General features: G+C 43.4%; 1 protein-coding gene across 2 annotated transcripts in view; it reads right to left on the bottom strand.

Moving 5' to 3' along the window:
- Positions 1-21,898, bottom strand: part of uvrag (UV radiation resistance associated gene) — a 292,355-nt gene extending 270,457 nt beyond the window's left edge. For both annotated transcript variants that reach the window (XM_078401991.1, XM_078401992.1), the window contains exon 1: positions 21,653-21,898. In XM_078401991.1, the coding sequence (XP_078258117.1) occupies positions 21,653-21,712 (60 nt within the window). In that variant the 5' untranslated portion in view covers positions 21,713-21,898. The remainder of the gene's footprint in view (positions 1-21,652) is intronic.
- Between the last annotated feature and the right edge of the window lie 208 nt (positions 21,899-22,106).

Here is a 22,106-nt window from a genome sequence, read left to right as displayed (position 1 = left end):
TCAAGCACAGACCCATGTACTCAAAGTTAATGGATGAGCTCATCAAAACAAAGCCAAACTTAACTGAGAACCAACTTGAGAAGATGCACACGCTTTTCATAAATGCATTTGAACTGTCAGAGCGTTTCTAATGACTCGAGTTAGAATTCCACTCAAACCCACAGTTCGAGATACAATTTAACACAGTTCCTTTAAAACTGAATGAATCAGATGTAGTTCAACAAACACAAAAGCAAGGGTCACAGAGTACAAACATGTTCCAGCAAAACGAACTCAGAAGCAGGAATGATTTTACACCCAGTAACAGCAGCAATGCTTCAGAACTGTCAGAATGATCCAGATATTAAATTACCCTTACTTATCCTTGAATAGAATGTACACATATGTTTTTGGCGACCTAGAACTTCTCAGGGAATCCATATAATAAATTAGTTGCACATCCTGCCTTCACCTTATTTGTACATCATTGTGTATTGCAAGCATGACTGCAGCCACACATTTTTTGAATATATCAAAAAATACTTTATTCCAGTAATAAATATTTGCAAAACATTTTCTTTTCAAAAAATCCATCCGACATTCCCGGAGGTTATACATTCAATACAGATATTCATTGCCAGATTTACAGAATCCCTTCCCTTATTTGGAGGGGCGTCCCCACCACACCCTGCCCCCATGTCCAGCAGCGGAAGGATCCTAGACTGTGGTCCTCCCCCACAGAGCCTTGGCGTTGGCTGCACCAAGCTTCAGTGCGTCCCTCAGCACGTACTCCTGCAGTCTGCAGCGGGCCAGTCGGCAACATTCCGCGACGGACAGCTCGCTCCGCTGGGAGGTCAACAAAGCTCGGGCAGACCAAAGAGCGTCTTTCACCGAGTTGATGACCTTCCAGCAGCACTCGATGTCAGTTTCTGAACGTGTCCCTGGGAACAGTCCGTAGATCAGAGTCCTCTGTGACGGAGCTGCTCGGAATAAATCGTGACAGGGACCCCTGCAAACCTCTCTAGACTCTTGGCAAATCCACACTATGTGAAGAGGTGGCCCTCCATAGCAGCTGTCCCGAGGGCAGCGTGCGCCGGTAGTGAGGCTCCGGCAGTGCAGGAAGGATCTGACTGGGAGGGCTCCCCTCACCGCCAGTCAAGCCAGGCCTTGGTGCTTGTTGGTGAGTTCTGGCGATGGGGCATTTTGCCAGACAAGCTCTTCTGCCTTAAGGTATAACTGCAAATTCTAATCCTATCCCACGAATATCCTAAGTACAGCAAAAGCAAGCACATGGAAGACTCACTTCTGGTTTATAAAGTTTGGAACTTTAGACTTTTGAGATACAACACGAAAGAAGCCCTTCAGCGTGAGCCCTCGTCGACCAGCGATCACCCCGTATATGAACACTATCCCACACACCAGAGATAATTTACAATTTTTAACAAAGCCAATTAACCTTCAAACCTGAACGTCATTGGATTGTGGGAGGAAAGCAGAACACACGGAGAAAATCCACGCAGTCAAAGGGAGAACATAGAAACTCCGTACAGTCAGCACCTGAGGTCAGGATCGAACCCAGGTTTCTGGCATTGTAAGCCAGCAACTCTACCGCTGTGCCACTGAGCTGCACACACGCTACTGAGCCGCCCTCTAGTCCCGAGTTCCCTGCAAGTGACAATAATTCCGTTCTGGTCGCCCCATTACAGGAAAGATGTGGTGCCTTTGGAGAGGGTGCAGAAAGGTTTACCAGGATGCTACAGGATAAGAGCTATAATGTTGAACAAACTTGGATTATTTTCCCTGGAGCATCGGAGGTTGAGGGAAGACCTAATAAAAGTATATGAAGTTATACGAGGCATAGATAGGGAGTCAGAACCTTTTTCTCCAGGGCGAAAATGTCAAAGACGATAGGTCATAAGTTAAGGTGAGAGGGGCAAATTTTGGAGATGCAGGGCAATTTTTGTTTTAATGCAGAGAGCAGTGGATGTCTGGAAATCACTTGCCATGGGCGATGGCAAAGTCAGATAAGATAGTGGCAGTTAAGGGGCTTTTAGATGGGGACGTGGCAATGTAGGGGAATGGAGCGATATGGATCATGTACAGGCAGATAAGATTGATTGTTCAATACGGACATTGCGGGTCGAAGAGCTTGTGCTGTAGTTCTATGTTCTCTGCTCCTCCAGCATGCTCGAGACTCAGGTGATGCTGGATTTGCAGATTGGATCTGCACTATTGGATGTCATTGCTATTAATAGAACACTTAATTTACTTAAGGTATTACACAGAGTAATAACATTTCCAGTGGGCTGGTGCAGGAAAAGGAGCTTGGGAAATGGGTGTGAAAGGGTGTGTAGGAAACAACTACTTAGTCAGAGGGTCGTGAATCTGTGGAATTCATTGCCACAGAATGCTGTAGAGGCCGTTAATGGATATTTTTAAGGCATAGATTCTTGATTAGTACAGGTGTCGCGAGTTATGGGGAGAAGGCAGGAGAATGGGGTTAGGAGGGAGAGATAGATCAGCCATGATTGAATGGTGAACTTGATGGGCTGAATGGCCTAATTCTGCTCCTATCACTTATGAACTCTCAATGAGCCAGATGCCAATCAGAATTTCCGAATAGTAGAATTTTACTGATATTAGAGACAATGTTTCACAGGGTCTCGCATTTACTAGACTGTTCTCATCCTGAAACTTTATTGGTCAAGAACATGCAGTATGACCTACGGGAAAAGTTCTACTGCAGTTGCTTATCATTGCAGCTAGCAGTTTATTACAATCGTTTCCGCACCTTCAATTCCTTTCGCTTACGCAAATCCTTGTGATCCACAATGAGACATGGCGATAATATTTTTAAAAACTAAGCGACTTGAATGGAACAAGTACACCACCTTTTATGCTTCAATTTTGTGATTCAATTGCGAAGGAGTGGCAAGCGTGTAGAAACTTGGATTTTTATGTTATCTTTCTTTGCAGGCAAAGAATCAGTTTTTTTATTAAAAGGAATGTGGGTTTCATAAGGTTGAGCCAGCAATAAACTGTCTATCCCAAATTGCTCTGGAGAAGATGGTGGTGAGCTGAAATTCTGGGAAAATGCGCCCTGCACTTCTCCTTTAAACATTCTTCCTCTCACTTCAAAACCATGCCTTTTAAGATTTGATAGTTCCATCCTGGGAAAAAGACTATTTGCACTGTCAATGCCTCTCAATTTTATAAACTTCTATCAGGTCTCCCCTCTGAATCTGACGCTCGGGAGAAAATAATTTGTTTGTCACAACTCTCCTTCGAGCTAATATTCTCTAATCTAGGCAACATCCTGGTGAACTTTTGCACCCTCTCCAAAGTCTTCACATCCTTCCTATCATGCAGCAACCAGAATTGCACATAATCTTGCTGCATTCGCACATGAACTGCTTTATTATCCGAGGATCGAATGGCATCGCACCCAATGGTGCAACACGCAAGGAAAAGTTATTATTGAATAGCATCTGACCTCACTTCATTGCTCCAGGATATTGTAACCATGAAAGACCTTTGGACACACTTTATCAAAAATTGTGCTTTGGTCACCACTATTCAGTAAATCTAAAGATTTAGCACACTCAGAATATACAGATTCTTCCTCATTAGTTTAGAGATACAGCATGGAAACAGACCATTCAGCCCATCAAATCCATGACAACCATTAATCAACAGCATTCTAGTTCCATGTTATCTCACTTTTCACAATTTAGAGACGAATCAACCAACAACCCCAGGTAGACACAAAATGCTGGAGTAACTCAGCGGGACAGGCAGCAACTCTGGAGAGAAGGAATGGGTGACTCCAGCATTTTGTGTCTACCTTCGATTTAAACCAGCATCTGCAGTTCTTTCCGACACAACCTACAACCCCACGTCTTTGGGATGTGGGAAGAAAGCGGAGCACCCGTTAGAAACCCAAATGGGTTAAATGTGTTAAATTAAACCTCAAGCCTCCATTGGCAATGTAATTCTTCCATTAATGCTCAGTCAGTTATTAGCCTGGAACCAAACCCCATATCATGCCTCCAGATTCTTAACTCCAAAATGCAGAAGTGAAAACAATAACACAGGACGCCTTATCAGCAGAGTTCAGTGCAACGCATAATAAAATCATTAGGACTTTGGTTAGCCCGCACCTGGAGCATTGCATGCAGTTCTGGTCGCTCATTACAGGAAGGATGTGAAGGCTTCGGATAGGGTGCAGAGGAGGTTTATCAGAATAGTGGCTGTCTTGGGGGGGTATTAGCTACAAGCAGAGGTGGGACAGACTTGGATTGTTTACTCTGGAATGTCAGAGGTGGAGGTGAAACCTGATAGAATTATATAAAAGTATAAGAGGCGTAGATAGGATAGATAGTCAGAAATCTCCCCCCCCCCCCCCATTCAGGAAGGAAATATTAAATACTAGAGGGCATAGCTTCAAGGTGAGAGGGGCAAAGTTTAAAGGAAATGTGTGGGGCATTTTTTTTTTACAAAAGGTGGCGAGTGCCTGGAGAGCAATGCCAGGGGTGATGTTTGGAGGCAAATACGATAGTGGCATTTAAGAGACATTTGCATAGGCACGTGGAGATGCAGGGAATGGAGGGATATGGATTATGTGCAGGCATATACTAGTTGGTCTTGGCATCATGTCTGGCACAGAAATTATGGGCCAAAGGGCCTTTTCCTGTGCCGTTCTATATAAAATGAATTTGTAAATGAAGCAGCATCCATGGAAAGAGAAAAAATGTTGATGTCATCTTGAAGAAACTCAAGCAAACTGCAGTTGAGAGGGAAAGATAGATCAGCCATCATTGAATGGCAAAGTAGACTCGATGAGCCAAATTACCTAATTCTGTTCTTATGACTAATGAACTCAAACTGGGAAGGCGAGGAAACTGGTATCAAGCTACAGGAAGGGTAGGCGATGGATATGGTAAATAATGCTTCTGATAAGGTGAGGCAGGGATGCTCTGGGGATAAGCTGTAAACAAAGACATCTGATTGATGAGTTAATGGGGACAGTTGAGGGGGGACTTGATAGAGGTTTTTAAAATTTTAAGAGGGACGGACAGAGTTGACGTGGGTAGGCTTTTCCCTTTGAGAGTGGGGAAGATTCCAACAAGGGGACATAACTTCAGAATTAAGGGACAAAAGTTTAGGGGTAACATGAGGGGTAAATTCTTTACTCAGGGGGTGGTGGCTGTGGGAATGAGCTTCCGGTGGAAGTGGTGGAGGCAGGCTCGATTTTATTATTTAAGAGTAAATTTGATAGGTATATGGATAGGAGCGGATTGGAGGGTTATGGTCTGAGAGCAGGTAGATGAGACCAGGTCAGAGAAAGTGGTCGGCGTGGACTGGTAGGGCCGAACGGGCCTGTTTCCGTGCTGTAATTGTTATATACAGAATACAGAGCAGAATACAGCTTTATTTGTCATTCGGTACCGAGGTACCGAACGAAATTACATTTCCAGCAGTCACACAAAAAAAAAACACAAGACACATAACCCCAACACAAACATCCATCACAGTGACTCCAAACACCCCCTCACTGTGATGGAGGCAACAAAACTTCCTCTATCTTCCCCGCGCCCACACAGCTCGTCCCCGACCGACCCGCACAGTTCCCGCAAGGGGATGGAAGTCCCCGCGGCCGAGCCGCACCGGGCACTGAAACATCCCGCGGCCGAGCCGGGCGATGGAAGGCCCCGCGGCCGTACCGTGCGCAGCTAAGTCCCGCGGCCGAGCCGCGCGATGGAAGGCACCGCGGCCGAGCCGCCCCAGCGATGTAAAGTCCCGTGGCCGAGCCGCACCAGCGATGTAAAGTCCCGCGGCCGAGCCGCGCCGGGCGATGGAAGGCCCCGCGGCCGAGCCGCACCAGCGATGTAAAGTCCCGCGGCCGAGCCGTGCGATGGAAGGCCCCGCGGCCGAGCCGCACCTGGCGCTGAACCGTCCCGCGGCCGTACCGGGCGATGGAAGGCCCCGCGGCCGAGCCGCGAGGAAGAGACCTAAAAAGAAAGGCTTCCCCCACCCCACCCCCCACACATACACAGCCAAAAAACAAAAACAAAAACCATCCCAACACCGACACACAACAACAAAAAAGGGGGAAAAAAGACGAACAGACTGCCAGCGAGCCGTAGCCGTTAGGCACCGCCACATATGGTTATATGTTATATGGTTAGTGAGGGCACGGTCAATGGCATTATTCCAGCGCTGACGCTGCACATGGCAGCCGCGCCAACAGCCTGTCTAGTCGTTTGCTGTTTTGGTCCATGTTGACTGTGTTTACTTGCATGTTTTTAGCATGCCTTTAGTTTTTGTATTATGTGGGGGTGGGAGAAACCTTTATCTCTTTCCTCGATGGAAATGCGACTTTGTCATCGTATCTCCGTCTGCACTGCGGCTTTAACACCGTGGAGCATGTGGTCCCTTGGCAGGGAATCGATTGCGGGAGCCCCGACCGCCCCGATGGCGGGAGCCCCGACGGCGGGAGGAGGAAAGAAAGAAAAAGTTATTTGCCTTCCATCACAGTGGGGAACGTGAGGTCGCCAAAAAAACAGGATGGACGTGCTGCCTGCACTGGTGAGGACTTGGAGGGAGTGCCACGAGTGCAGTGATCTCGGTGTTTTGTGGGGACATGGCTCCGTGAGGACATCCCAGAGTCTACTCCGAGTGTGGACGGCTTTCTGACTGTTCGGGTGGACAGGGACTGCAGAGAGTGGCAGCGGTCGGTACAACTCTGGTCACATCACAGTGAAAGAGCATGTGTGTGGCCCGACATTGAACTGATGGCCGTGTGTGCCCTGGGGATTCTCACAGGCCATTGTGTGACTGTTTAAGTCTATGTTTAATTTTTATGTGGGTTACAATTACAATTAACAATGGAAAGAAAGCCACAGAGCAGAAGAATACATTTCAGATGCACCCATGAAGATAGTTTCATCATCAGAACTGAGTGCAAGAGACAGGACGGTGACATGGGTGAAAATGGGAAGGAACTGGACAAGGGAGAAACAACAAAATAAAGGAGGGGAGAAAAAAATCTTAACGGCTTCAAGTACCAATACAACATGGCCTCTTCAACATCAGAGAATAGTTTAGTTAGTTTAGTTTACAAAGGGTATATTGAGTGACCACTTTGGAGAACATCTGCACTCAGTATACAGGAGTTGGCAATCTGAGATTGAAGTATCTAAGAGTTAGAAATGGATTGTAGATGGAGAGAATACAGGGTATTACGCTGCTCTTGAGCAAATGCAAAGTTGTGTGAGGTGCATCCAGTCTAGCTTCAGCTTGTAGAAGTAGGAGGGATGCTTTCAATACGCCAGGGAATGAGTTGTTGATAGGGACCAAAGATTATAGTTTTGATTTGCGCAATTTTTTAGTGGATTTTGTTCACAAGACGAGCATTGTGACAAACTGGATGCCGTGGAGAGATTGAGAGACTCCAAGGTAGGTTACCACAACACATGGATAAGGTTCAGCAGCTTGGACTTTCGCTTAAAAAGTGGTAATCTAAGATTTAAGCAAAGACATCATACTTTATTGAACGAGTCAATATCACATTTAAGTCAATGAGCCAACAATTAAAGGCTTGTAACATAATTACGTTTTGCTGGTAAAAAGGAGTACTTGGTAAATTTATGCCATTTCATTACTCAATTTCTACGCGTGCCAAGGATATGTTGGTGTTAATTTTCATAACTGAATCTCATCCCATTAAAATCAACAGTGGGCATGCACTAAAGCTGCTGGAAGCACAACTATTAACTCTGCCGCTAAAATATGACACCGATCGGCCTTAAACATTTATCATTACTTCAGCTCCACTATTTTCACTAGACTGCACAGATCAGTTCTTTGGAAACGAAGGCAAATGATAAACAAATAAGAAGGGTCCCAATCCAAAAAGTCACCACCCATTTCCTCTGGTGATGCTGTGTGAGTTCCTCCAGCACTTGTGTTTTGCTACCAAGATTCTCCAGCACTTTAGCTCAATCTGTTCATGTATTTACTTCCTTTCATCAAAAGGAATTACTTCATGAGAATAATTTTAAAATAGGCAAGCTTGCCTATGTGCAATAGTTGAGATAGACTTCTAGGACATGGGCTCTATAAGACAAAGAAAAGCTTGGAAGTCAATCCAGGGCAAGACTTGTCCAGGGCAAAAATAATGCCTTGATGAAAACATGGTGCAGTGCAGTACCACTTGCCGAGAAAATACACCGTGAATGGATGCCCCTCATAAGTATGAGCCACAATACAAAGTCGTCAAAAGTTCTGAGAACTGCAGTAGTAACTATTATTCCTCCCACCCAGTAAAAATGTTGATGTTTCTATCCACGCTACATTTGCCAACAAAATAAATGGCTTAAATCGCTGGGCATACACTGTGTCCTGCAACGTTGCAGCAGCAGTTGAATAAACAACTGCAAGCCTTTTCAACACCTGATTTGAAAGCAGCTATTCACTCTGCAGTGTCTGGAGGAAACATTAACTTTCATCTTTCAAGAACGGGATGGCAGGTTTAGTTAAAAAGTTATTTCTACTTTCTCCAAAGACGTACAGGTATGTAGGTTAATTGGCTGGGTAAATGTAAAAATTGTCCCTAGTGGGTGTAGGATAGTGTTAATGTACGGGGATCGCTGGGCGGCACGGACTTGGTGGGCCGAAAAGGCCTGTTTCCGGCTGTATATATATGATATGATATGATATGATTTAGCTGTCCAGACTTAAATTAGGGTCAAGGGAAAATCAGTTAATGTAATATGCTCCTAGAAAAAAGACAAAGTGCTGGAGTAACTCAGCGGCTCAAGTAGTATCCATGGAGAACATGGATAGGCTACATTTTTGGGTCCCGAACCAGAAGATTACATTGATTACATAGAAAATAGGTGCAGGAGGAGGCCATTCGGCCCTTCGAGCCAGCACCGCTATTCATTGTGATCATGGCTGATCGTCCACAATCACTAAACCATGCCTGCTTTCTCCCCATATCCCTTGATTCCACTTGCCCCTAGAGCTCTATCTAACTCTCTCTTAAATCCATCCAGTGATTTGGTTTCCACTGCACTCTCTGGCAGAGAATTCCACAAATTCATAACTCTCTTGGTGAAAAAGTTCCTTCTCACCTCAGTTTTAAATGGCCTCCCCTTTATTCTAAGATAATGGCCCCTGGTTCTGGACTCCCACAACATTGGGAACATTTTTCCTGCATCTAGCTTGTCCAGTCCTTTTATAATTTTATATGTTTCTCTAAGATCCACTCTCATCCTTCTAAACTCTAGTGAATACAAGCCTAGTCTTTTCAATCTTTCCTCATATGACAGTCCCGCCAACCCAGGGATCAATCTCGTCAACCTACGCTGCACTGCCTCAATTACAAGGATGGCCTTTCTCAAATTAGGAGACCAAAACTGTACACAATACTCCAGATGTGGTCTTACCAGGGCCCTATACAACTCCTATACTGAAATCCTCTCGTTATTAAGATCACCTATTCATGTTCTCCAAAGATGAGTTACTCCAGCACTTTTTCTGTGCCACAGTTCCTTGTGTACAACGTGCACCTAACACGTGTTTGTGTTAACTTTTAAAACATCTAAAACCTTTTTTTCTTCATGTTATTTTTAGCATGTGTACCAAGGAACAGTGAAAAGCTATGTTTTGCACACTATCCAAAGACATCACATACCATCCATAGATACAATTACGCCAAACTCAAGAACAATAGATAGACCAATGGGGAAGATATAGAGTGCAGAATAGAGTTCAATGTCCGCAATAAGGTAGGTTAGAGAATCTGGTCTGTACCCTAGCTTATTGAAGGACCGTTCAGAAGCCTGATAACAGAAAATTGGAGGCCTGCAACATGATAATTACGTTTTGTTATTCAAAAGGAGCACTTGGTTAATTTATGCCATCTCATTACTCCACTTCTGCATTTGCCAAGGAAATGTGGCTGTTAATTTTCATAGCTGAATCACATCTCATTAAAATTAAAAGTGGCCATGCACTAAAGCTGCTGGAAGAACAACGACTAACTCTGCCGCTAAAATATGGCACTGATGGGCCTTAAACATTTATCATTACTTCATCTCCACTATTTTCATTTGACTGCATAGATCAGTTGCTTGGAAACAAAGGCAAATGATAAACAAAGAAGAAGGGCCCCAACCCAAAAAGTCACCACCCATTTCGTCTGGTGATGCTGCACGAGTTCCTCCCACACTTGTGTTTAGCTACCAAGATTATCCAGCACTCGTGTTGGAAGGAGCCATTCCTGAATCTGGTGGTGCGCACTTTCAAGCTTCCGTGCCTTTGCTGACGGGAGCAGGGAGAAGGGGGAATGACCGGGGTGGAATGTCCTATTATGTTGGCAGCTTTTCCGTGATAGCGTATAGTGTAGATGGAGTCAACAGTGGTAAACTTGGCTACATCTACAACTCTGCAGTTTCCTGAGGTCTTGGGCAGTGCTGTTCACAAACGAAGCTGTAATGCCACCTGACAGTATGCTTTTTATGCTGCCTTTGTAGAAGTTTATAAGACTCACTGGAGACATGCCAAATTTCCTCCGTCTCACTCAACCATTTCCACTCCCTCACCATTGATGCTGAATGGGGAATGTACACCATCGTGCTTCCTGAAGTCAGTAATTGTCTCCTTTGTATTGCTACCATAGAGCAAGAGGTTCTTGTCCTGGCACAATGTCACTAAATGCTATGCTGCAGTGACTACTTAAGAAAATTTTAAGTTACTGAGTATATAGTGTAACCAACTGGGCAGGAGTACAAGAGATTCAACCCTATTAAGCCAGTTCCTCTACTGACTCTATTGTCTGAAGGGTCTCGACCCGAAACATCACCCATTCCTTCTCCCCAGAGATGCTGCCTGTCCCACTGAGTTACTCCAGCATTTTGTCTCCACATCCTCAATTGACATGATCTATACTTGCTGGTTAAAAACAGGAAATCACACAAGTTGCATTTATGTGCAAAACATAAAGGCACTTTGGAGCAGAGACGCAGATGCTGGTATCAGGGCAAATAATTAAATGATTTGTAAACAGAGTTTTTAAAGTGCTTCACATGAGAAAAGTTTATGGTTCCTCTCTGTAAGATCAACCTTTTAGCTTCCTGCTCTCAATGAGAACAATCCCAGCCCAATCAATCACTCCTCCTAACAAGAGCCCTCCATTCCAGGCAACATCCAGGTGAATCTCTTCTGCGCTCTTTCTACTGCTACCATATCATTTCTAAAAGCGTGCTAAAAGTATGATGGCCAAAACAGGGCACAATATTTCACATATGGCCTAATCAAAGTCATGTGCAGCAGCCACATGTCCAAACCTTGTACTCAATACCCCTGGCTATGAAGCCAAACATCCTAAATGCTGCCTTCACCACACTGTCCACCTGTGTCACCATTTTCAAGAAGCTATGAACTTGTACCCCATCGGTCCCTCTGTGCATTAATATTTTTCAGATCCTTACCATTTGCTGTATAGGTCCGGCCAGTCTTAGCTGATCCAAAGTACATTTGCTCCCACGTGTCTGGATTAAATTCCATGTGCCACCACTCCACCCGACATTCCAGCTGAACTGCGTCCATTTATGTCTAAGGCAATGATCCTCACTATTTATAACCCTGTCAATCTTTGCATCATGAGAAATATACTTATCAGACCACAGATGAGCTATGGAACTAGCAATCAGAGACAGTGGTCATTGCAGATTCAATTCCATTTAAAAGGCTTTGGATAAGTACATGTATCGAAAAGGTTTAGGGGGATAATTGTCAAACGCAAATGGGATTACCACAAATGAGCATCTTGGTCAGAATGGACAAGTGGGGCTGAAGGGCCTGTTTCTATACTGTGTGACTATGACAAAGTCATTTATGTTTTGCTGATATCAATGCTCGTGATGTTCGTTTGGAATAAAAATAGCATTCGTCAATTAAATTGAGCAATTGGTCATTGCTAAAATCAATGCCAATATGGGACAGATGTAGCAACAGAACTTAATATAAGGGAGAAGCAATCTTAATATAAATGCATAGATTTATCCAAGGAATAACACGCAGCAAAATGATTGATAACATCCCCCAAAAAAATTTAAATTAGATGTCTACCCAAAAATAAATAAGACAAAACTTTACTGCAAAAATACATCCACTTTTTCGCTTTGAGTTCAAAACTGTTTTCTCGCTCATTGATGTTGCTGCTCCATTTACAAAAAAGCAAAGGTATATGACACAATTCTGGGTATCTATTTTAAGTCATCTTTCAAAATAACTGACCAAGAAACCCCAAAGGCAAGATTCACCATTAACAATTTATAACCAATTGGAATATTTTTTGGGAAAAGCAGTTAATAAGTAATGGAAATGAATGAAGCAAGATACAAAATGCAGCAATACTTATTTTTTAGAATAAACAAGAGGCCAAAGTTATATTGATGAAAAGCTATTTGAAGCAGAAATTACTTCGCATTTACAACATAGAGTAAACGAAAGCCAAGACTGAAAGAAAATTGTAATGCTGCAAAAGATTGAAAAGTCTAAGTGAAGGAAAGTTAAGATAAGAAAATTAGGGGAATAGAGCAACGGCAGGAGGAGTGAATGAAATTCTTTAAACAAAACAAAACATAAATGTTCACTTTGTGAAATCAGCACAGTTGCTTTTCACTTTATGGTTTCTTTGGCCTTCCATGTACAGTCTTTGGTTACACTGAGTACAGATATTTTTTACACTGGTATTGTGGTTAATAATTTATTCATTGCTTTTTGTTTATTATATGTTGTCTATGAGTATTCTGTTTACACCGATCTAATTTGTTCCATGTGGCCATTAACTGCCCCCAAATTTGACAACAAGCATAGAGTGAAGGTTATCCAAGATTACAAGAAGATCTCGATGAGACAAGGCAAATGGATCATGGAATAGCAGATCGAATTTCCTCAATTGCCGAGGCAGTCAGGAATCAACCATGTGTCACAGTTCTCAAAATATGAAGGCTGGTTTGGTAATAGGTTGCCAATTATAGTTTAAAAAAATTAAGAGCAAGATTTTCTGCAACGTTTCATGCCAATTATGATACTATTCAGTTTGCTGAATCCGTTTATAATGCAGAGGGGATTGATAATTGTCTGCACTCACCAAATTCTAAGGCAACAAACATGCTGGAGGCAATGTGGCCATACAGACGCAAATCATGCACATATCTTCTGGTGTTGCCCAAAAATAGAACCATTTTGTGACAGAGTGACTTCAGTATTAAAGGAGGTATTAGGACATATAGTCTCTAAGAAGTGTTCCATTTTATACCTGGGTAATATAACTACAGTGGTGTCGAAGGAAGATCATTACTTGGTTAAAATCCTACTTACAGCTGGCAGAAAGGCCATTACAAGAAACTGGCTTGTAGCGGACACACCCGGACTTAGGGAATGGTTAGACATAGTACAGGAAATATTTGTGATGGAGAAAATGACATATTCTCTAAGAGTGAAAGAAGACGAGTTTAACAGAAAGTGGGAAAAATTGATTAGGTATAGAAATAAAGACATAAACACTATAATTTATTTGACAATAATGTAAGTTATTGGAAAATCTTTTAATAAGAAAATAGTTCTGTATACTGCATCGTTGTTATATGTGTTTTATTTGTGTATGTATAAAAGCAATAAAGATTAAAGTGTGTAAAAAAAAAAGAACTGAACACAATATTCAAAATGTGAATGTTTAGCTACATCACCATTGTTTTGTTTGTTTTGATGCACATTTGCTATTTTCTTTTTTCTGTTCTAACAGTCTACTGAAGATTACACAAATGTTTGTCAACGCACGAGGTTTGTAAAAAATAATTAAATATTCCTCAGTTAAATAACCAGTTATACCTTCACATCGTCAAGTTCAAAGTTCACCCAAATATTCACTTGAAAAATCAACTTTCTATCAAAATAAGTAATTCACATCAGGGTGCTGATATGAATGTTGCAAGCTGAAAAGGACCAAAGAAAGTGCCTGGCCTCTAGCTGGAAACAGCCCTCAACTTACCAGTGCTCCTCTACTGTAATTTTCTTGCTCTGTATTACTAGAGAGAATATTAGCAACAAGACATACAATCTGACCGTGCATTTAACATCGGTAAAGCTCTTCCTTTCCATGCTGTGCTTGTCACTTCGAGGTAGGATCCAACTTCCTTCAACAGCATAATGGAACAAACAAGCAAACACAAAGGGTAACTCCTGCCAATATTAGATTGATCTGGCTCCTTTTGAAAGATGCCAACTGATCACAAATCCTTGAGTTTCCCTTTCTCCCATATTGATAAAATACTCTGGCGAACCTCTACATAACACTGTCTTCCATTCACATTCCATTAAATAGTTTAGAAAAAACTGCAGATGCTGGTTTATACCAAAGATAGACACAAAATGCTGGAGTAACTCAGCGGGTTAGGCAGTACCTCTGGAGGAAAAGGATAGATGATGTTTCGGTTCAGGACACTACTTCAGAAGAAGGGTCCCAAACCAAAACCACATCTATCCTTTTTCTCCACATTTGCTGCCTGAACCACCGAGTTACTCCAACACTTTGTGTCTGTACATTAAATAGCTTATTTATTTTGAGGAGGGAGAGAGCGTGCTAGTGCGCAACTACGCGAGAGGGAAGAAATGGGTACCAGGACGCATCGCAAAGAAGCTAGGTCCTGTCTCGTACCAGGTCGAGGTTCACGTCAACGGTGTAGAAATCTGGAAACGTCACGCAGACCAGATTCTGAAACGCGAAATCGACTCTCCCACAACCAACGAAACGGGAGATTCGATAGATTTCGACATGGGTATGCCCACAGTGCGCGATGAAGACGTCAACGAAAGAAGCGTTGCACATGAAAACTTCGACGAAAGCAACCACGATGACACCGTCGAGGACGTGACATCAGAGCGCAATGAAGAAAGCAATTCAGGTCGTAAGCAGTACCCAAAGCGAAATAGAAAGCGACCGGATTACTACGGATGCTGAAAACGGACGATTTTGACAATGGACTTGAATATACGGACTCGGTTATATGGACAATGTAAACGCAATGAAAAATTGGTTATCATTAGTGGAAAGGATTGTAGCATGAATACTCTTATTCGGCATTTTAGGTTGGTTAGGTTATTTGGTTGATAGAATTACATTGAAGATGATACATTCAAAATAAGAATTGGATATGTAAACTTTGATTTGGATTTACTTGGATACAAAATGATGCATATTTTTGGACTTAATTAAATTGGGTTTTGTTAGAAAAATGCTTTGGAAACATAATGGATATAAAGATCATTATGATATTGGATTGTTTTATACGTATTAGTATGCTTTAGATGGAAAAAAAGTATCACAATTCTAAGGGGGGAGATATGTGATGTATTGCATTGGATGGATACATGCAACAATATGGTAAAGCTGCGCCTGCGCATTGCGAAAATATACAGAGTGTTAAAATGGCGATCTTGTGTCCAGACGTGTCATGTTCTGGTCTCCAACTTAATGCGTGCTTTTGAGAATGATACTGAGTAGAACGTATCAAACTCCACACTCAACTCATGACCATAAAGAAACATGGCAAGGAAAACCCATACACCAATAATCCATCAGAAAAGTACACAGTAATGTACCTATTCCAGTTATCAAGCTAAGAATTAACCTATAAATGCATGCATAAATAAAAATTGAGAAAAACTATTTTTGCAGTGAAAATCATCGTTTTTTTTAAAAGTCAGCAAGACCTTAGGGCCCAGAGGTCAATAAACACTAAAAAAAAGTTTGCAGTGAAATACAACTATACAAGTGGAAAACCTACATGTTCCAAGCAATATCACCTGCCCTTTCAGATAACCAACTCATTCACACCAGCAATCAGTGCCTTGTGTAACATGACATCCATGTCAAACCACTGGTAACGATGATAGCAAATGAACAGTAATCTGTAATACATAGATATCATTATCTATCAACAGATTTGTAGTCATTTTTTTTTTAGAATCCTGCATAAGCAGCTGCACATTTTGGAATCCGTTATGTATTATCCAGATAAAGGCTGAAGTAGCAATTCTTGACAATATCGTGCAGTTTTCACACATGCCACGGGTAATATTAACCCGTTAAAAGATAATGCAATAACCTGTTTTGGGGGAATACCTGTAGAAAGCTAAAAAGATAATTTAATCAAAGTATATGAGGGCGGCACGGTGGCGGAGCGGTAGAGTTGCTGCCTTACAGCGAATGCAGCGCCGCAGACTCAGGTTCGATCCTGACTACAGGCGCCGTCTGTACGGAGTTTGTACGCTCTCCCCGTGACCTGCGTGGGTTTTCTCCGAGATCTTCGGTTTCCTCCCACACTCCAAAGACGTACAGGTATGTAGGTTAATTGACTGGGTAAATGTAAAAATTGTCCCTAGTGTGTGTAGGATAGTGTTAATGTGCGGGGACCGCTGGGCGGCGCGGACTCGGTGGGCCTGTTTCCGCGCTGTATCTCTAAAATCTCTCTAAATCTAAAATAAAATATATACAAATTCTGAAGGAATTAGATTGGGTGAACAGGACATACCAATTTTTCTAAATGGAAAGATCAATAATCAGGTGACAGATTTCAGATGAACAAGTAGGATTAGTTGGGGGGATTTTGCAATGAAGGGGTGAAGGGTCTGGAACTTGTAACCAAAAAAGTTATCCGATTGAGAAGTGTAGCTTCGTAACTCAAGACAGAATGAGTGAGACCCAGGAAGTGGGAATAAACTGAAGAGTTCTCCTTGGTAATTGCTGACATTGACAAATGGTACAATTAGCAGGCAATTAGAAAAATTAATTTCAGATGATTAAAGATGTAGAGGCAAAGAAGTAACAACTTCCTCTGTCTGGGAGCCCACTAAGGCAAAAGCAGAAATAGTCTGGATCTCTCTCTCGGTTCAAGCAAAGCAGAGAAGTTACTGGTCCACTTAAGGGGACATTAGGTAAACGACAGATAAGTCTTAAAGGTTATGCTGACAGAGATAGATAAGGCCTGCATAGAATTTAAACATGTTTCTACCATTGCGCTGCTGGAGACTGCAACCAGTGAACAAAGACTTTAGTTGAGTGGTGCATAAAAAGTCAGGACTGTCGTACACAAAGAGTGGGCTCCACACTCTACTGTTTGGAAGAGTGAGAGGTGACTGCATTAAGACATACAAAATACTTAAATGGCTGGTCAAGGTAAATGAAACGACATTTGCTCTGACCAAGAAATCTGGAACTGGGAGTCACAGTGTCAAGGCATTTAGGATCCAGTTGACAAGAAATTTCTTCACTTAGAATGGCAAATGTGGAATTTTCGGTAAAGGCTAGGCTAATTAAGGCACAGAAATGTGCTGGTCTGTTTTAGAGAAATCAAGGTGATATGGAGCAAGAGTAGGAAAATGCAGAGGCGTTAAATAATAAACAGAGATTATTGAATGGCAGAAGAGGTTTGAGGATCTGAATTACCTCCTATTTGCTCCTATTTCCCCAGGTTCTTATGCACAGTAGAGACAGCACTAAGAATACAACCTGCACAGCCAGTCATTAAGATCTGGAATACACCATTTGAAAGATTAGTGGAAGTAGGTTCATAATTAATTCTTCACAATTTATTTACAACGGGAAAGAAAATGGAAACATGGCAGAGCCCTCCAACCATCTTTAAATAGAATGTGGGAGGTACAGTGGAAGAGTCGTGACCTGCAGAGCTACAGATTAACTATAGTAAAGTGGGATTAGGCAGACAATAGGTGCAGGAGTAGGCCATTCGGCCCTTCGAGCCAGCACCACCATTCAATGTGATCATGGCTGATAATTCTCAATCAGTACCCCGTTCCTGCCTTCTCCCCATACCCCCTGACTCCACTATCCTTAAGAGCTCTATCTAGCTCTCTCTTGAAAGCATTCAGCGAATTGGCCTCCACTGCCTTCTTAATTCCACCGATAAGAGTACTGCCTTTACTAGCACAGATAAACAAGCTGAAGTCTTTCTATGTTGTACATTTGCAATGTTTCTAAATTCAGTGTATAAGGGCATCATGGTTTGCAAGATATCTTTGAGAGTTTTAATACAGTACAAGTATATGAAATTATATTGTAGCAGCACTGGATTTGCTCATGTGGGTTTGAAACAGAAATCTCGGCTCATACTAATGTGGCACGATGCAGAAATTCTGATGACATCTTGGTACAATTATATATGGAAGAATGTGTTTTTTTGGGGCAATTGTATGTGGGAGAATGAGAATATATGGCACTTTTGGTCTCCTTACCCACAAAAGGATGAACTTGCCAGGAACGGGAGATAAATGAAGGTTTACCAGACTTGATTTCCTGAGCTGGCAGAATTACTGCAAGACATTAAAATGACGAAGATTGTATTTTCTGGAGCTCTGAAGAGAGAATCCAATTGTAACTTACAAATCTCTGACAGGACTAGATAGAGTGATTGTGGGGACCATATTTCCCCAGGTCTAGTATCCAAACCCCTGCATTCCATCTCTCTCCATCCCTCCCCCACCCAAGTCGCACCAGGTTCTCATTCTCACCGAGCAAACAGCTAACAATAGCCTGTTTCCTTTATCATTGTTACTTGTTTCGATATCTTTCATTCATTTGTTCTACATCTTTCTACATCACCGTCTATATCTCTTGTTTCCCTTTCCCCTGACTAGTCTGAAGAAGATCCTCGACCCGAAACATCACCCATTCCTTCTCGCCAGAGATGCTGTCTGTCCCGCTGAGTTACTCCAGGCATTTTGTGTCTGACTTCGGTTTAAACCAGCATCAGCAGTTCCGTCCTACACATCTCAGATATAAGGGCAAGAACTGAAATGAGGAAAAATGCATTTTCACAGGATGGTAAATGTGTGAAGTTCACTGCCAGTACCATCCAGGTCAATATGATTAATACTTTTGAGATAATACTTTCCTTGATACAAAAGGTTTCAAGGGGAGAGAATATTACAATACACGATCAGCCATTATCACACTGACTAACATGCAGGCTCAATGGCCACATGGCCCACTTCTGTTTTCTATGTTTACAGTTTCTTACAAAATATTAAACCAAAAGTTATTGGATCTTTTTCAGGTGGATGCAAATAATCTCATGACTACTATTTCAAAGAGCATGGGCTGTCTTTGGTAATATTTATCCCCCAACATGCATTATATCTCATTTGAGCAAGTTTGCTGCCACAAACAAACAACAATGTCAGTGGAAGACACAAAATGCTGGAGTACTTTAGCAGGTCAGTCGGCATCTCTGGAGAAAATGGATAGGTGACGTTTCGGGTCGGGATCCTTCTTCAGTATGTTTCTACATTGTCAATTGCCTTGCTTCATAAAAGTACAGCAGTTGTAAAACACTTTGAGACATTGCAACAACAGCCGTAGTTCCTAAATTCTTCACTTCTTCCAATAAAAAGTTAATGCTGCAGCGGTTTGTGAATAATAGACAGAAGGTAGGGTCATTGCAACAGATAATCCAAAAACAGAAGCAAAGCATAGGTTGAGTTTTTAAACTCTAAGTGACTATATCTCTCAGTCATACAGAACAGAAATAGAACTTTCAGCAAATCAAGAAGCAAATCTCAATTTGTCTTATTCTCCTGTCTTTGACCCATATCCCTCTAATCCTCTCCATGGACTTGTCCAAGTGTCTTTTAAACGTTGTTATTGTACCTGCCTCAATCACTTCCTCGGGCAACTCATTCCATATACCCAGCACCTATTAAAAAAAGATGCCCCAATCATTAAGTGCTGGAGCCTGGAGACAAAGTCTGGCAAGTGATAGGTTGATACTGGTGAAGGGATTGAGTGGCAGATAGGTGGAGTGAGTGACAAAGGCTAGAGATGAAATGGAGGCAAAAGAGAGTCATACAGGAGAGAAAGGGAGGAGCAAAAAGAGAGACATAGATGAAAAGGGAGGGGAATCAAATACTTACTCTGGCAGCTTGTTGTATACACACACCACGCAGTGATAAAAATGCCCCTCAGGTTCCTATTAATTCTTTCCCCTCTCACAAACCTATGACCCCCAGTTCTTGAAAAAGACTGGATTCATCCTATCCATTCCCCTTGTGTTATACGATACCATAGAACTTTAATGATCCCAGGAGGGAAGTTGATCATGCACCTCAGTAAGATCACGCCTTAGCATGCTGCACTCCAAGGTTCTTGGTCCTCCAAAATATTCCAAATGGAATTTAAACTGGAGGTTTAGGAAAAATTGGAGGTTTAAGGAAAAAAAGTCCAAGCCTATTTAAACCTCTCCCAAAACTCAGACTCTCAAGTCAAGGCAACAATGTGGAAATTTTCTCTGCACTCTTTCCTCTGGGAACTTTCCTACAACAGAATGACCAAAACAGAGGTCCCTGGCCATATGTAGAAACAAAGAACCACAGATGCTGGCTTATACCAAAGATAGACATGAAGTGCTGGAGTAATTCAGCAGGGCAGGGAGCCCTGGAGAAAAAGGACCCTTCAGATCAGGACCCTTCTGAAGAACATCAGTCTGAAGAAGGGCCCCAACCTCAAACATCACCAGTCCTTTTTTCTCCAAAGACGCTGTCTGACCTACTAGGTTACTCCAACACTTTGTGTTTGCCCCTGACCATATGTTCTGTGTGAAATATATAATACACCTCAGTAAGATCACTCCTTCGCATACTGTGTTCCAGGGAATAAAGTCCCAGCCTTCCCAAGCTTGCCCCATAACTCAGACCCTCAAGTCCTGGCAACATTCTGGTAAAATTTCTTTGTACTGTTTCTAGTTTAATGGTGTCTTTCCGACGGCAGGGTGACAAAAACAGAGGTCCCTATCCACACACACTCCCCTCAATGCCCTCACAACACACTTCACACCCCTCCAACATAAAGCCCGCACACCTCCCCTCATTGCCCTCATAATTCATACCCACACTCGCCTCAATGCCCCCACAATCCACTCAATGCCCCCACTTCCCCCTCTCATACTCCCATCAATAATCTTGCTTTTCCTGCCCTCAAACCCCTCACACTCAATACCCTCACTCCCCTCCATGCCCTCACACCACCTCCTCTGATGCTCCCATCAATGCCCTAACACTTAATGCCCTCACATCTCCTCCCCTCAATACCCTCACCCCTCAAAACCCTCACCCCTCTCCCTCACACTCAACACCCTCACTCCTCAATACCCTCACCCCTCTTCCCTCACACTCAATACCCTCACACCTCCCCTCAATACACTCACCCCTCACACTCAATACCCTCACCCCCCTCCCTCACACTCAATACCCTCACCCCCCTCCCTCACACTCAATACCCTCACACTCAAGACCCTCACCCCTCCTCCCTCACTCCTCAATACCCTCACCCCTCTTCCCTCACACTCAATACCCTCACACCTCCCCTCAATACACTCACCCCTCACACTCAATACCCTCACCCCCTCCCTCACACTCAATACCCTCACACTCAAGACCCTCACCCCTCCTCCCTCACACTCAATACCCTCACACCTCCTCTCAATCTCTCAATACCCTCACCCCTCCTCCCTCACATTCATGCAGCCTGGTCAGGGTGCTGGGAAGTTGGTGAATAACGTATTGCACAAGCTGCCAGGTAACTCACCTGCTGCGAGGTTAACTCGACGTGCATCGCCCGGGATGAGCCGACATTCCTGGGGTTCATGGCCGTGCAGCCCGGACTCCGCCTGGCATGGGGCACAAGATAAACCGCCTGCCCCCTCTCTCACACACACTCAGGCCTGATGTGTGGGGCTGGCTGCCCGCTCGCCCACCCTGAGCCGACGACGACAACAACAACGCACGGGAGCCTCCCCCCTCCTCGAGCGCCGGCCAACGGCTCCGGCCCCTGGCGCCTGCGCACTGCTCGCGCCCGGGGCCCGCCCTCGCCCGCTGATTGGCTGCGGCGCCCGGGGAGGCGGGCAGCGGGGTCACGTGAGCGGCGCCTCAGGGAGGCGGGCAGCGGGATCACGTGGGCGGCACCCGGGTGACGGGCAGTGAGATCACGTGGGCTGAGCCCGTGGAGGCGGGCAGCGGGATCACGTGGGCGGCGCCTCAGG

This window comes from Rhinoraja longicauda, chromosome 7 (assembly GCF_053455715.1).
Source record: "Rhinoraja longicauda isolate Sanriku21f chromosome 7, sRhiLon1.1, whole genome shotgun sequence".
NCBI classification, from domain to species: domain Eukaryota; kingdom Metazoa; phylum Chordata; class Chondrichthyes; order Rajiformes; family Arhynchobatidae; genus Rhinoraja; species Rhinoraja longicauda.
Note: the sequence above shows the minus strand (reverse complement) of the source record. Positions and strands in the feature narration are given on the sequence as shown.